The following is a 17,722-nucleotide window of genomic DNA, read 5'->3' as shown; positions in this document are numbered from 1 at the left end:
GTGTAAGGCAACAGTGTACGATTTTTATCATCTTATTGCCTGGCTTTAGTCTCATCCACAAAAACAAGAAAATGAGTTAAAGATGTACTATTATTTTTATTTTTGGTGTTATTTCATATCATAATTGCATAGTTGAATACTATACTCTGCATGTTGAAAATATTTAATGTCTTTAAGCATCATGTTCCTTTACAAGATAGGAAAAAACCACCCCATAATCGAGGTGATGTAATATAGAAGATGTTTGTAAAATCAGGTTTTTTAAGTTCTAGACACTAAAAAATATTAGCTAAAGGTAGTTAAGAGGCTCTGTCCTTGAACAGCTATCTCAAAATATAATGAGTGTTTAGTTCAGAAATACTACTGTGAAATAGCAAATGATTAAGTAATGACTGCACAAAAATAAATATAAAGACTGTTAAAAATGACTGGGGGAAAATAAATTGATCATTTGTTTCACACAAGAAGTCTAATTTATTCTCCTGCCTCAACTGAGAAATTGAGAATTTTTCAGACATAAATCCTGTTCCAAAATTGCTACTCTCTCCAGCAAATTGATACTGCTTTCAAGTTCCACAAGTGAGAGCTGTGGCCTTTTGATACAAGACAAGAATCTGTGGTGCTAAGGTGTTTTATATTCATGTACATACTCATTAATTCATTGTAAGATAGACAAAGTTTTAATCCGCATCTAACAAATAATACATACTATATAAATGAATATTCAAAAATGTGAAAACAAAAGTCTTGAGGAATGTTTTCCTCAAGTTGCCACATAGAACCGTGTTCAAAGACACAGGTTCTCAAGTGGGTAAAGGGCAGACCAAGTACACCAGAGTCAGAAATAGTACTGCAGTGACAGAAAATCAACTAGCCTCAGTGGAGCATTCCTACTCACCACAGGAATAAAATTATATCCACAGTACTGTCAAAATGAGATGACACTACTTTAGCTTATAGGAATTCAAACCAATATTATATAATAATTTATGTAGCTATAAGTTTGGTTTCACAAAACACTCATCCTTTACACAATTTTTTCATAGATGTAATTGATAACTGGAAAAAAGCATTACTGAAGTCTTCAAGTGACATATTTTACACTAAAAAAGAGACTGGAAAGTTACTGGAAATATTCATTTCCTAACATGCCTCACAGCTGAGACTATTAGATAAAATTAATATATATAACTTCCTTAGAAATTCTGTTTTAGAGTAAATTTTCCATACATGCCATGTATGTGTGGTACAGGGAGAATGAAGAACAAAGTTATTTTTTAAATATAAGCAAAATCACCTCTGATATTTTGATGTTATAGTAAGTATAATGAGCAAACACATTAGATTTAAAGGAATATTTTCTCCGGTTATTCTGTTTTCCTTATTTTAGCATATTTGTTTTCACGAGCAGCAACAGTATTCATAAAATGTAGACAAAGATTTGCTTTAAAATTGTAATATTAAACCAGAAACATAGCTCAAGTCTTGTCTTTATTTTAAACTAGCTTGCTAAATTTAGGGTAAAATAAAATATATACTGAATCACAGAAATGTTGATTGAAAGGGATATATCTGAGGGAAAAAATATACCAGAACCTTTGATAATCCAGGGGAAGCTGTCTACTTATTGAACTACTATTGAATTCAATATGATTCTGCATTCTCAGAAGCCACCAGGACACAAATTCCATTTAAATGTCATACTTAGCATTTTCACCTTACTGGAATCTCCAGAACTGGAAACTCATATTAGCTTGTTCCTTTGAAGTTCCAGTGCTCTATAAATGTGCTCACATGAAGTTCCTAAAATCTACAGCTCCTTGTTTACACTAGGTTTGCCACATGCCAGTGTTAAATGCAAAGTCCAGAAAACAAATTCACCTAACTGCCTGTAAGTCCCATCTTTTTATTAAAAGTTAATGAAATTGCTGTTAGGGTCTCAGAACGAATGGAAATCATACTTTTTGAAGCCAGAATATAAAGAACTGCAATGCTAGGTTAAGAAAAGCAAAGAAGGGCAAATTAAAAGCACTGTTGCTTTCACAAATATAAAATGTTTCCTGTTTCTGTGTGCACATATATATCTTTCAGGAAAAAAAGCACACAGTTAGGGTTATTAATTTAAGATGGTTAGGATGAACTCCAAGATGAAATAGTCTTCCTTTACTACTAAGATGTTAAATATCCCAAGATCAAGGATAGACCTGAAATTATTGTTTTTTCTGTGATCTTAAAATATACAGAGTGAAGCCTTTTATCTTGTGACCTAGTGACAGGGGTCATAGGTTTGATTGTATGAGAGAAGGGAATGGATTTCCTATGAAAGCATAACCTCAGGAGCCCTAACCTTAAGAAGAATGTTATACTTATTTTACTGAAAACTTCATTCTGAGTGTTTAAAAGCTGACAAACCAGTTTTGGGTATGTCTAACATAAGCTTCTCTTTAAAATAATTTTTTGGAAAAACTGTCACTTCCAAAACATTGCAAGTGAAGCTGTTTGTACAACTGCACTGTACTTGCACTTGCCAAAGCCAAGCATAATACAGAGAAGCTGCTGCGTAACTTCCCCCACACTAACATGTCAACATGCCTCATGTTAAGCTAAATGCCCTATTTATTCAATATTTACATCCCTTTTGACTGAAGGCTTCCAGTCATGACAAAAATTATGATGATATTCTTTTGTTAATCAGATTTCTAGGCTGGGTGCAATCCATATCAATAGAAAAGCTACAGAAGTTCATGACTAGACAATAAACTATTGGCTACCACATTCTACTATCAGAAACTACAATAGCCTTAAAAAGGGGAATTGTACCAAATCACAGTACATATTAATATTATATTAAAATTAAATCTCAGTAGTTAAAACACTAAAAACATGTAGGAAAGTTACCTTCTGCCATTCAAGTTCCTGTTTCTCTACAACAATTTTACTTATTTGATCTTCATAATTAATCTCTGTTTCCTAGTTAAAAAACAAACAAACAAATTTACATAAGATAGTATCTGCAAATTAAACACCAACATAAATTGTGTATTCATACTCTTCTTCCTTTATAGTCCAGTACATAGAACGGTATGTGACTACACACCTCACAGCAAAAAAGGAAGCAAAAGGTTTCTGGATTTGGTAAAATAGCAGATGAGTTCAGCTGTTTTGGGTCAGAAAATTTGCAGAATAAATAACTTAGATTGAAATGCATAGCAGAAGATTAGGAGCTAGGACTATAGCTCTCAATTAGCAGGAACAGTTCCCTCTTCATACATATTCTCTTTTGCATCCTACAACAAAACCAGACTCAGAAGAAATAAACCAGACGACTTCACAGTTAAAAAATTATTGAACATTCTGATGAACGGAGTCAAAATACTGAAGAGAAATTCACCAAGCTGCAATACATGCTTCAAGAATCAATTGTTAGTCAATGATACGGATAACAATGGTTAGTGAGTCAGAATCTTTGGGACATATTAATTATTCAACTTGAAGCATTTTAATCTTTAGTCTTTTTGACATCTCTCAGGACAACTGAAAAGTTTGTATCAGCAATTACTTCTATTATTATGGAAAAAGTGAAATAATTATCATAACCTTCTGTGCCAAGAAGCCTCCTGACCTACCAGAAGAAAGTAAGAAATTAAACAGAACTCATGGAAATTTAACATATATTTTTGATAAGATGAGCTAACAGAAAATCTGAGAACATTACTAAAGTTTGAAGTTTCCTTCATAATCCAGAAGATGTCCTAGTAACAGGAAAGTGTGCTACATCTCCTGTTCTTGGAGAAGCCCTTTGTCAAGAATCAAACTATTACTTTGATAATAAGTGAGACTTATCTGCTGATAATCACAGTTGCTAAAAATTAATGGGAATTTTCCTGAAACGTTCTGAAATTGAAGTCAAATTTTTGTAACCGAAATCAGCTTCCCTTTTCAGTCAATTTTTTTTACAAACACTGGCCTCCCTTTATAATACATTACTCAAAAAAAGAAGAACAGGTTCCTCTATCAAACAGTCATGACCTTGTGTCCTGGGTTGAGTGAGTGGTGGAGTTTTTTGGTGGCAGGGGAGGGGGCTATCGGGGCTGCCCCCTGTGAGAAGCTTCTCGAAGCTCCCCCAGCTCCAAGTCAGCTCCACTTCTGTTTGGGAAATTAAGCCAATCGGCTGCGCCTCTGCGATAATGTATTTAAGAAGGGACGTGGTGACGGGCAGTCAGACTTGGGAGGAGGAGTTGCTGCAGCTGCAGGAACACCAAGGTCAGTGGAGGAACGGAGGAAGAAAGGAGGGGGGAAGTGTGCCAGAGCAGAGACCCCCCTGTATCCTGTGGGGAGACGGCAGGGCGGCCCCCCCTGCCACCCATGAAGATCTACGGTGGAGCAGACATTGATTTGTGGCCTGTTGTTCCTGCTCAGCTGATCAAGGTTCTGTGCCTGAAGAAGGCCGGGGTCTCATGGGAAAAGGCAGCCCCGCTGCTGTAATTCAGTGCTGGGAGGATTGCAGCATGCGGGGGACTCCCACGCCGGAGCAGCTCGGGAAGGGCTGCAGCCGTGGGAGGGAATCCAGTCGGAGAAAGTTAGTGACCCATGACGGAGCAGTGTGGGGAACGCTGCGGCCTGTGGGAGGGACTCATGTCGGAGAAAGTTTGTGGAGGACTGTCTCCTGTGAGAGGGGGACCACGATGGAGCAGGAGGAACAAGTTCCGGACACTCCCCTCACTGAAGATGAAGAAGGAAGTGGCAGCACTGACTGCACCCCCATTCCCTGCCCCTGCGCCACTGGGGGAGGAGGTAGAGATATCGGGAGCAGAGCTGAGCCCGGGAAGAAGGGAGGGGTGGGGGGAAGGTGTTCTCAAGATGTGGCAATGCTTCTCACTGTCCTACTCTGTTATGTGTTGTTAGTGTCTGTAATAAATGTATGTTCTTTTTTTTTCTTCCCCTAACGAGTCTGCCTTTTGCTCATGATCATAAAGGGGGATTTTTCCCCATCCCAGTCCTATCTTGAACCCCAAGCCTGGCTCTCTGTCCCTTCTCATTGCCGGAGGGGAAGGGAGAGAGAGCTGCTGCATTGTGGTTGGCTGCCAATCAGGCCTAAACCACAACACCTTGCAAGAACAGTATTTAGGCTTTTGATGCATATCATAAGCAATTCACCATTGTCCTATTATTGAATAGAGTCAAATTAACAAATATCCTTTAAAGACTTAGAGAACTACACTAGTGTGTTGCTCTGAGCTTCAAAATGCTAATTTCCTGGCTTTTCACTGCACACTGATGATCACCTTGAAAAAGTGATGAAATTAAAGTAAGATTGGCTTCTCTTTGATGAATTGGTGCACTAGTAACATATATTGAGGTCTTGTGTTGGACACACTCCAGCAAGGGCCAAACTGACTGTGTGAGGGTAAGAGTACTCCCAGTACTTGAATTGTGTTCTCTGAATTCCTGTATATCGAAATATTATGTGCACCATTATGCTTTTTGAGTTCAAATTCCCCACTCCAGTTTAAAACCTGCATTCTAAATCAATGAAAAAATAAGCACTCCTGAAATGACTCACACCTCAACATCCCAGACTACTGCAAAATAAGTGTCTATAACCCTGAGGGAAACAGTGACAACTCAAAAAAAAAAGCCATTTATGGATATCTCTAGTAAAAAATTAAAAGCAGGCCTCAAGATTATTCTCTTGATACTGGATTTTAAGTAAAATTCTACTGAATTGCAATACCATGAATGACTATGAAACAAATAATACAAATGTTTTGGCTACAAAAAACAAAGTATGCTGCATCTTTAAGAAACGCAATTTTTTCCTAAACCCAGTACAAATGAGGGTTCCAAGTTTTCAGTACAAGAATATTTACAACACTTCAATTTGTGCAAAACTGTTTTAAAGGTTTTGCAACTCTTTCTCAATATAATGTTTGATCCATAGTCCCACTCTACTATCAATAGAAATAAAATGGCAAAATATGTCCCAGGGTGATTTAGAATAGGTTTTTGACATTGACATCTTTTATAGGTTTTAGGGTCAAAACTGACTTCCTTGATTAACAGGCAGTATACAGGAGCATGTGTGGACAGAAATAACACACACTTGTATCCACAGGAGGCTACTCCTAAGCATTTCAAGAGATGTTTGCAGTATCTAAAAATATTCCTCAACACTCACATGAATTTTACATATAAAATACTGAGCATACATTTAAAATTAAAATTTGGCTCACAGAGAACTAAATAAAAGTTCTTTAGCTTTTGCTACTCTGATACATACCAGTAGAATATAGATGAAGAAACCTAAAGATTTCATATGCATTAAGGTAAAAAAAAATAAAATTAAGAAATTTGAAAAGATTACCAATGCTTCCCAGTTCTGCCGTAGCAAACAGTACTTCAGAGTCGCAATGAATTTGTTTCCTGATACTAATCTATAAGTATCGAAAGAAAATAATACATCCCCTCTAAGTTCCCTGAAGTGATAAAAACAAACGAGGTTGACTTACAGCTTCTTAAAGAAGTGTAATCTTAAGCAATTTACATCACTAAGCAACAAAAGCTATTAAAATGATATATTATTAGTGAAAGCCTTGCTCAAAATTGTAAGTAAGGATTATAAAATCTGACCCTAAAACATACCATGTGAATTATTTCTACACTATATCAAATTGTACTGCAGTAGTATACTTCCCTAACTCCAGACTACATATTTTTACCACTCCCCATGCAGACACTAGTATATGTAAGGGTATTTCAGAGACAAAACCAGAATTTTGATCCAGTGCAAAACTAAACAGGGAGAAGGAGGTGGCCAGGTATCTCATGGATCAGATTTAGACTCGGGAAACCCAAGAATCTGTGCCAGTGCAACGGAAGCAACAGTAAAGTTGTTTACAACTTTACCAGGAGCTGTAGCACAGACTTAGACCACCATAACAGACAGTAAAACTGCTCCCAGAATACATGAAGTGCCTGCACAATTAAGTCCTAATATGATTTTTGATAACATGCTAGCTAATTTTTCAAGGATATGTTTTGAAAACATGGAAACTACTCACACTGATTACAGCATTTCTTCAGCTTCTATGCATGTAACTCTCTCTTCTTTGTGAACTCATCTAGTTTGGTGTCTTTGTTATAAGCCAAAAGCTCAAGTTTAGAGCATTTATAAAACAAACTTCAAACTGCAACTAGCATCGGAAGCTATAAAGGTAAAAAAGTGGTAACAGATAAAAAAAGCTAAACATATGCACTATCATTCTGACCTCACTAAAATTTATGTCAAAAATATCACTAATTTCAGTGGTTGTTGGAGATCAACAAGTACCTATCCATATTAAACTAACCATGAAATAAAGGGAAAAGAATGTAATATTTTAAAGGACAGCAAAGTAGCAGATATTAGTGTTACGAATTCTTGACAAAGACAACTTCAATTCAAATAGACTGGGCTTACTGAAACACAAGTTACCTAAATGAAACCGAGCTTTTGGTGTATAGAAAAAAGAATTAATTTTAGTACAAAACAACAAAAATATTTTATAAACAGAACTGGCAGACTAGCTGTAATCAAGCATATACACCATTTCAATTTTAAAATGTGTATTTTAAATCCTAATGAGGACAATGAAAATAAAATACAGAAATGTATTTTTGTGCAGGTACTTGGTTTAAAATTTTACAATTGTTCTAAGAAAGAGCATGTTAAAATTTAAGGCATTTATAATTAACTCCCACACCCATACTGAGCACTTTACTTTTAACTAAATAAATACAATAACACAAGTTTGCAAACCGCATTGGATTCCATTTTAAGTGAGCCCTTTGCTTTGAATACTAAAGAGGATAAGAACCAAAGTCCTAAGTGAACAACACTCCTCCAACTTACTCTCAAATTATAAAGGAAAATCTGGAAGCTATCAAAAATGTGTATATGTGTTACTACTGTTGAAAAAAATAAACACCATAAATACTTAAACTGAGAATTACAATTACATGATAAAAAGGTTCTCATGTGAAATCGCTAACAATTATAAGCCTTATCCATCAATTTTACTTCTTTCAAAGGACATTTATAGTTTACCCATTTTGAATTGCAAGCTTTTAAAACTTGTGTGAAGTACTTTTTTTTTTAAGTACTTTTTTTTTTAAGTTCCACCAGCTGTTTAATAAGACAAAAACATTTTTGTTATACTTAGGAGAATAATATTGTATATAACTTTGATGAGGTATCAAAAACCACAAAACCTTAAAAGTGTTCATTTTTTATTAGATGCCTTAGGACTACATGGATTTAAGTGTTTTTATAAAAAAGACTATCATAACAATAAAAGAGGAGTAATTTGATGGTTTATTTACTTGTTATAACCTTTAGAAAGTGTCAAGCCTTCTTTAAAGTGTTTGCTTCAGGCTGTAGTTTTACAAGATGGGCTGTGGATTGGTCAAGCCCCCTCGATTCTTGACCCTGAACAGATTTAGGAACAGAGTACAGCTGGCTCATGTCCAAGCATCCAAAACTGCTGCTAGGTACTTTTATTATCTTTTTCAAACTCATAATCTACCTCCTACAAAATTGCACATCCTATTTCTCATGCAGGTCAATCAAATAGTACTCACAGAAACTACAGTTTCTGATTGTTTCATACTATAATTAGAATACTCTTCATGAACTAAACACTCCAGTACAACTTTTAGTAGACTGCAAGAATAACCATCTTAAATTTTGTTCCCAGGACAAATGTTAAAGGCAGAGAAAATACTTGTAACAGCTCTACTCTAACTTTAGTTCCTGATACAACATTTTTGAATCTTCATATTTACAACAATTAACCAAAACCGTTAGTAAAAATATATTTGGAATTTATTCTCAAAAACTTTAATTTTTCAGAAGCAGAGAAACAGAAATATATATCAGCCACCTCTTTTCCTTTGGAAATCTTTCATTGCTCTGTCCTTGATTCTAGTGCATAGGCTGTAATTGATCTATATTTTAATAAATCTCATCTATCAAAATATATTCCTTTAAATGCTTGCATTGATACTTCTAATGCTCATCTCCAACTTCAAGTAATCAGTTCTGAATGAAAAGCCCCATTATTTGCTAACACAGAAGTTATAAGCTAATACACTCCTTACTGACTTGAATAACCCTGTTGTGTATCTCACAGTCATGAGAGCCATAAACTTCAGTACTGCTTACTCTTTTAGATCCACATACTTTTTCCTTTTTCTTCCCCTCCCCCCCCCCCCGCTTTTTAATATTCAGCTTTCCTTGCTTCCATCATTCTGTTAAAAAGTACTCTAATTTACACTTAGGCAGAAAATCCAGCTCTAAAACCATTAGGATTTTTTGTTCTATTTCCCTGCAGACTGCGTTAGTGGTGTCCTATTTGCCAACTTCTACATAACAAACAAAAAAGAGCCACCCATAGTTCTATTCTGTGTTATCATTGTTTTTTGCCCCTCCCCTTAGTTTCCTCTTTTTACTCTATCCTTTAGAGAATTAAATCAAGCTCTTCACCAATCTTATTGTTTATTAACAGTTAGAATTGTTGCTTACAAAAAACCTCACTAAAATCTTTCATTTCCCTAGCATCTTCTTTATTTCTAGAAAATGTTTCTGCCTCACTTTCTAAAACAGTAATTGTCCTTCTCATGAATAAAAACTTCAAAATTCAGTATTAAAACATTTATTTCTTTCATGATTCTATACTTATCCTATGTAACAGCCTGAAAATAACTTCAAAGCAAGCTCTCTAATTTTTAAAAAATTTAAATCTTTAATTCTGCAACAGTTTCATTCAGCCTCATGTTTTTGGTCATTGCAGATTATTGTTTCCACAGAGCTGCCTATATAGCTACAGCAGGTGCCTCTGGTGCCGTTTTTAACTTTTCTGCTATTACACACATCTGAAGGTGGTTCTTCTACTGTAGAACATGTCTCCAACAAGGTTTAGCTTTAGGTGTATTGCAATGCTTATGGGGTTTTTTAGGTCTAGGTATAGGACAACCAATATTACCTTTATGATCATAACTGGCATGTCCACCAATATTGTAATAACACTAATAATTCAAGTTTAGTCCTTCTGCTTTGCTCCTTCTGATAAGCAAGTTTATGGTTCCATCAACTTTCTTCACTTAATATGTCAAAAAGAAATTTGCCTTTTGGGCCCAAGTGACATTTCCAAATACTAACCTTATACTGCAACTTTCAATTTTCATCTCAATACTAAACTTCACTTGCCCACTGCTAAATAGATGAGTTAGCTCAGCACAATTCTGTACATCTCTTCCAGTCCAGAATAGACTTGCTCAGGTATTGAGCTACAATGTGCTATACGGTGCTACACTGTGAAGTACAAACCCCTTCACAGATGCCAGAAAGCAAAAGTACCTTTTAGGAATCATAGAAGGGTTTGAGTTGGAAGGGACCTTAAAGATCATCTAGTTCCACCCCCCTGCCATGGGCAGGGACACCTTCCACCAGACCAGGTTGCTCAAAGCCCCGTCCAACCTGGCCTTGAACTCTGCCAGGGAGGGGGCAGCCACAGCTGCTCTGGGCACCCTGTGCCAGTGCCTCACCACCCTCACAGGAAAGAATCTATTTCTTATATCTAATCTGAATCTACCCTCTTGCAGTTTAAAACCATTACCCCTTGTCCTATCCCTACACACCCTGATAAAGGGTCCCTCCCCAGCTTTCCCATAGCCCCCTTTAAGCACTGGGAGGCTGCTAGAAGGTCTCCCCGGAGCCTTCTCTTCTCCAGGCTGAACACCCCCAGCTCTCTCAGCCTGGCCTCACAGGGGAGCTGCTCCAGACCCCTGATCAACTTCATTACCTCCTCTGGAGCCACTCGAGCAGGTCTGTGTCCTGATGTTGGGGGCCCCAGAGCTGGACACAGCACTGCAGGGGGGGGTCTCACAAGAACGGAGCAGAGGGGGAGAATCCCCTCCCTGGACCTGCTGGCACACTTCTCTTGATGCAGCCCAGGACACAGTTGGCTTTCTGGGCTGCGAGTGTACATTGCTGGCTCACAGTCAGTTTTCCATCCACCAATGCCCTCAAGTCCTTCTCCTCAGAGGTGCTCTCAATCCACTCATCACCCAGCCTGAATTTGTGCATAGGATTGCCTCAACTCATGTGCAGGACCTTGCACTTGGCATTGTTGAATGTCATGAGGTTTGCACAGGCCCACCTCTCAACCCTGCCAAGGTCTCTTGGGAATGGGATAGAGTAGTTAAGGGTGAGCAAAGCTCCTTCATGTCCTCCTCCTAAGAAAACCTAGAAACAGGCTGCTGTGCTGGAGAACTTGGATTAGAATAGCCAAAGCTGTAGCACAGGTAGAGTAAAAGGAATTGAGCTAAACTTGCTCAAATCTGAAAGGAAGAGCACATACAGCTCTGCAGCACTAGGGTGAGTTACAGCAAACAGAAAAAAAAGGTGAGGTGTTGTGAGAGCCATATCTACATAATGACCTGATTCATGATTTGTCTCTTTTAGCAAATAAGTAAGTATCCTTCTTCTATTTTCTTTCTCAATGACTTCTCACTGGCCATAAGCATGGAAGTGGGTAAGCACAAAACATTCTAATATATATTTAAACAGAAGAAGACAGAAAGGAAATGAAACTAGGAAAAACAGAGAATAGAGAGGGAAAAAGAGCATTAAGGGCAGGGAAGGAGACTACAGTTAATAACAGCAAAATGATAGGACCAACTAGCCTTTAAAGAATGCTCCTGTTCACAGTATGGAACTGATTCCAGAAGTCTTGAGACTCTGCATTCTTCTGCTGTGACCACAGATACGAAATTGTTGTGAGCTCTGGTAGAAAATTCCCTGGCAAATCAGACATCTCATCCCTGCTACTAGCGGCTTATTCTAATACCACCTGCTATGTCAACATACTCCTTTGTCTCAAGCAAGGGAGAAGTTTTATATAGTGCTTCACAGTAAATAGCAGGATAGTAACTACCAATAACAATAAGTCAATTTGGCTTCAATTTACAAAATTCAGGGATGGGAGTATTCTAAGATTCTACAAGGAAATATTTAAAGAATCCTATATTAAATATTTATTTGAACATAGAAAATGTTTTTATGGGTAAACTCAATGCCCTTTGCAACTCTAATGTTCTTTAATGCAACATAGTTTTCTGTTATGGTAGAGAAAAAATTACTTTGTGAGAAATGTGAGAAAATTTGAGGGCTGGAAATAAACATGTCTTTAAAAGTATTTTAGTTAAAAGATAAGCACTACTGAGCTATACCTATATCATAGCTGCCATAGAGAAAAGAGCAAAATTTATTCTTTGTAATTTTTACTAAACAGAAGAGTATCAAATCTAATAAATTCAAAGCACAAATGACAAAATCTATAGCACTAGCCAGAATTTGTGATGTCCCAGTTAAGACCAGAAAGAGCCTCCACAGGTGCTTGTTTTCAGGTATGGAAACAGGTCACCGAAACTTATCCTTTGCACCAAAGAAAAATATTAGTAAAATTTTAAAAATCATCACTGAGATTTATGTTTCTTGTGTTCCGCTAGTCAATACCTACACTGCTTCAACTGCTACCAAAACCAAACATATCCCCAGGGTATTAGAATATATTTCTATGGAAGTAAGGAAGTATTTCCTTGATATCTTATGTTTACTTGCTTTTCTGGCTAAGGATGCTTTTTTGTATCTAGGACAAGAAATAAAATAATTCAACACACAATATACATGCTTTCTCATCCTTGTAAACCTTATCCTTAAACCTAATGTCAGTTGTACATGCATTGTACTTCCGAAATCATTAAAGTTTTCCAATTTGACCTACTACACCTCAACTTTATACTGTCAATACACTTTTTTTAAAGCTTTTAATTACATACGTATTCATAGTAAGTCAATTAATACTAAGAACAAAGACTCTAAGGACAGCCAAAGGAATAAAGTGAAGCTGTATCAAGTATAATAGTTTAAGCAATGTATTCTCTAGAATTAAACATGCACAGTTACCATTAGCTGGGATTTCATTTGTAAGATAGCAGAAAACTTATTATGAACAACTCCTCTAAATTACTTTTATTTTGAGAGTTTAATTACAGCTATATATTTAACCAAGAAAAGTGAAAAACATGTATGAAGTAACTCTGTGCATTTATTTAAATAAGTATATTCAGAAAAATGAAATTTCTACTTTAAAATAGTCTCTTATGGTATCAAGTATAGGTTGTACTAAGTCTCTCAAAATATTTTAATATTTAATTGTCTCAATAGTTTAATTTTAATCTGTCTAGCTTTGCATAGATAATTTAATCTGCAAATTTCTTTGTATTCATTTGAATTTATACTGAAGTACAACCAACCATTCAAGGCAGTTTATTAAATTCAAAATACATGATAGTTCCTGCCCTGAAGAGACTCCCATCTAAGTGACAAGCAAGACCAACAATGGGAAGAAAAACAGAAGCAAACAGAGGTAAAATATCTCATCTAAGGTCAAGCCACAGGTCAAAGACAAAACTGAGAGTAAATCTACTATACTGGCCATATTGCCTCTGTCTGTGAGCCTCACAAGCAACTTGGAAAGGAAGTGGCAAAAGTAGTAAGAAATCAGCAGAATTTTAACTTTTACTTCACTTTCTTAGGCAGCAGATAATACTGTTTAAGTTAGTGTATTTCATTCTTGTCCACAGTGCAAGACAAGCACTAATTCTCTGAGTGAGCACTGTATTTTGGTCTATGCACTACCTTTTTCACAGGGTTGGTTATAAATTTAAAGAATAACCTCATGTTGGTTGAATTTGTAAAAGAATCATAGCTAAAACCAGGAGATTTTGCAGCGTTTGTTTTGGGTTTTTTTTAAAGAAAAAGCATCCATACAGAGTTCTACTTAAAAAAACAAAAATGAATGGCAGTAGGCATGGCTATATTATTCTATAACCCTTGCTTGTTCAAAATATTAATGTTTTACATTCTTAATTTCAAACATATTAAGCAAGCAGCCCTGAATTGATGGTTAAAACGAAGTAAATAACAAAAATGCATTCAGGGATACTTTTAAGATTTTAAAGTGACTAGTTGTAAAATGCTTAACTTTTTTTTTTTTAACTTAGATTTCTAACTACAAACAGGTAAATATATGCATGTATATATATATATATATATTTAGGGTAAAGGAAGGCACAGATGTTTTAGAAATTTATGGCCATGTCTTAAGTATGGAACTGGCTCTTGGCATTAGCATCAATTTTGAAACTAAAAATTCCTTTAAGACAAAAAATTGCTCATCCTCCTCAGGCAACCTTTTATAAAATCACAGTCACTTGCTCTTGTAGCATAGCAGACACAAAACAGACAAACAAACCCCCCAAAAAACAAAGGATGAAATTCCATGGCATTCTACAAACATTTTAGGTTCTGACCAAGTGCATTAAAACTGTAAAGTTAAGTTAACAATGTAAATGGAATTCAGCTAACAGATCTTATAAGAATAAGTACACTCTAATTATTAAAGTTAAATTCTTCAGTCTTTACTTTTTAATATAAAAGCAGTTAGACTAGACTAAACACTACCATTGTAACAAAAGTCTAGGGATCAGACTGTGGTGAATTTCAACAATACTGCAACAAGAAAGTAGTATCATGCAGCTTTTTTTTATTATTATTTTTTACTTTTATGGCAGTCATTCTTTTGTTTATGGTTTTTAAAGAGAGGATATTACAGCATTTAACTTAGATCAAAATAAGCATAAATCAAGCATGTCATCAATACTAATATTTTAAAGGTAATAATACACATCTTCTGAACAGGTCAAATTCATCAAATGCAGAGAGATATACTTTAGGTCTTTCAAAAAATGTAACAGTTCTGAATCACTAAGGGGAAAAATAGAAACAAATGTTTACATATATACAACTGAAAAAGTAATCACAGAAAAATATAACTGAAAAATTAACCACAGAAAAATATAGCTGCCTTCAACAGCACAGAAACAATTTTACCTTAGCACTACAAGATGATTCAACTCACATTTCACAAACAAAACACCCCTACTGCAATACTCAATACGCTATTTTTGTAGGGCTCTAGCTTGATAGTTTAACAGTTTGAAAATGGTGAAATAAAGTGTATTTGGTTATCACAGTAACTCTCTGCCTTCTTAGGTAATTCTGAAAAGCACAAGTAAACAGACAAAAATAAGTCAAAATCATTGCTGTTCTGGTAAATGGTAAATCAGTCTATGAAATGAGAAAGACTTATGGCCTTGGCAATGACTTAGATTCTCTTTCTTTCCTTTTCATATCAAAGGCTGCTCATAAAGAGAAGAACTACAATTACATACAAAAATTTAATGTAGATCATTTTTGTCAATAGCCTGGTGATCAACTGTAGCAACTTTGTATATTATTATAGGAAAGCCAAATTCATTCCCATGCAACCCTGTTGTCTTTGTGCTGTCTCCAGAGAAATTTCTAATACAGAGACTGACTAAACCCATGATATTTTTAAACAAAATCTTATTTGGCAAATTACTTAAAATACAGCATGATGTTTACCCACACTTACACAAGCATTACATTTCGCTGATCACATACAAGAAAACAGAAATAAAACAAAGACATACTAAAAAACAATATAAACACATTTACCCTTCTTATACGCAGTTCTTCTATTGCCTCCAATAAACTTGTTTTAAAGTCTAACAATCGAATGGAAAGTAATGTCTCTGATGGACTTTGAAGAGTAGAGTCAAGTGCCTGTAATTTAAAGTCTTCATCCATTCTTCAGACTCGTTTCTGCAAAATAAAAACATTTCCTCTCCAGTTTATCTTTAAGAGAATATTCAAACTGCAAAACTTGCAAATATGGAAGTAAATTATTTTTGCAAAGAGTAAAACTACTAGTTATAGCCATTATGCAATTAACAATATTTTCATTTTAAATCAATGTGCGATACAGTAAAAGAAAACAAACAGCTTTATCATTAATTCACCACCTTTGTTTTTCCTCTTTGTTTTTGGCTTGGTTTTAGTTTTAAAAAAAGACTGTGATGAGCATGAAAAAGAAAGCAGTGCAAGGTTTTTTCCAGAGCTAATGACCTGCACTGACACAAAGGTACTACAACTAACACATCAGGCCTACGTGAAAAAGTAACTACCTACCTATCTTCACAAGATTTCAAAAATCACAAGACATGCTCAATTTTAAAGAATACCTCCAGACTAGCTCAAAAGTATAAACTAAAGGTAATATTTGAGGTTTCTGGTTCTGAATTTTAACAAGAAAACTTTCAGGTTCTGTTCCTACAAGATCAAGTATCAAAATGATGTACTCTAAGCTAGCTACATCAGCTGTTGTAAAGCAAGGAGTTATACTAACATAAGATCTATGTGTCTTTGTAGGGTCAAAACATGTTTGTTAGTGACATCAGAGTTGATTACAAAAAGATAACAATTCTACATATTTCACCTGTACTTCCTAGATTATATTTTTTTAATACTTGAGACTGAGTTGCCACTAGTCCACTAGAATACACAATGCTATCCCTTCCCAGAGACACTCCATGTGTGCTCCTGGACTAAGAATTAAAGAGGTAGGGGTAGAGTACAGGAGTTATGACTGACCTGGCCACTGCTGCAGAACCCTGAGGAAGGAATTCCTGCAGGAAGACGAGAGACCTGGTCTGTATCATGGGGCCATAAAAACTACAAATCAGAGCTCACTACTATTTCTGCTGTTGTCTAAATAAAACCCTAACATCTATCAAATTTAAGCTGCTTAGTCATGGATAACAGATCGATTCCCTGCTTAGCTGCCCCACCATAAAAGTTATTTTAAGTTACTGAAATAATTGTTTTGCTAAAAAAAGAAAAATCAGGCTCATTTTTGTCTTCCCTCTTAAAACACATGACTAATACGGAGCTGTAATATCATAATGTGAAATATTTATATAAGTTCTTTCATCAGTGTCAAAATGTGTATGTTTGAAGGATTTCCGAAGAGGCAGCAACTAAAAGTCTGAATAAGAACTGTGTGCAAACATATACCACTTCAGGCAACAAATCCGTAGTGTCAATGTGCCAACATGAATCGGTCATCGTGCAGCCAACCTGCACACATTTTAGACACAGTTTGGTGGCTTGGGTTTTTTGTTGCGGTTTTGTTTTTTGGGGGGTTTGTTTTGAGTAAAGCATTAGGATAAAAAAAAACTTTTTTTTTTTTCCCCAAAGAATTTAGAATTGATGAAATCAGACCCTCCTAAAAGCAGACTATAAACCTAGTTTCTTCCACCTAGGTTTTCAAAATTGTTTCCTTACTGATAGATGTTGTACCACTACGTCCTGAAGCACTACTACAAACAAAACTTTTGATATCATATCAAGTGTTGGGAGATTATCGTAGGTACAACACTAATAAAAATGTTAATATTATGCACAATAGATTAGGCACAGAGACTTCACTTTTAGTCATGCTATCTTCTGATCTGAAGGATAAGAATTAGCAAATATAATGTTCAGACATGATGCATGCTCTAATTCTATTGCTGTCAGCTGACTTTACAGGTTCAGAGTTGGGGGATTCTACAGTGCTGAATTTCTACAAGACAATACAGTACTGTTACCAAATGGAGAATCCTGGTAGCCTGTGTTAATAAGGGGGGGGGGGGGGGCGAGAGGTGGGAGGGAAGGGGGTAAGAGTGATTGTGAAAAAACTTGACACAGAAAAAG

At 35.8% G+C, this 17,722-nt stretch overlaps 1 protein-coding gene across 1 annotated transcript in view; it reads right to left on the bottom strand.

Annotated features, from left to right (window-relative positions):
- CCDC73 (coiled-coil domain containing 73) overlaps positions 1–17,722 on the bottom strand; it is a 106,208-nt gene that overhangs the window by 43,594 nt on the left and 44,892 nt on the right. Inside the window, 2 exon segments of the mRNA XM_042784851.1 lie at positions 2,899–2,970; positions 15,644–15,790. Of these exon segments, the coding sequence (XP_042640785.1) occupies positions 2,899–2,970; positions 15,644–15,790 (219 nt within the window).

This window comes from Tyto alba, unplaced genomic scaffold (assembly GCF_018691265.1).
Source record: "Tyto alba isolate M040663 unplaced genomic scaffold, T.alba_DEE_v4.0 Super-Scaffold_8, whole genome shotgun sequence".
Taxonomy (NCBI): Eukaryota; Metazoa; Chordata; class Aves; order Strigiformes; family Tytonidae; genus Tyto; species Tyto alba.
This window is presented reverse-complemented; position numbering and strand designations above follow the sequence as displayed.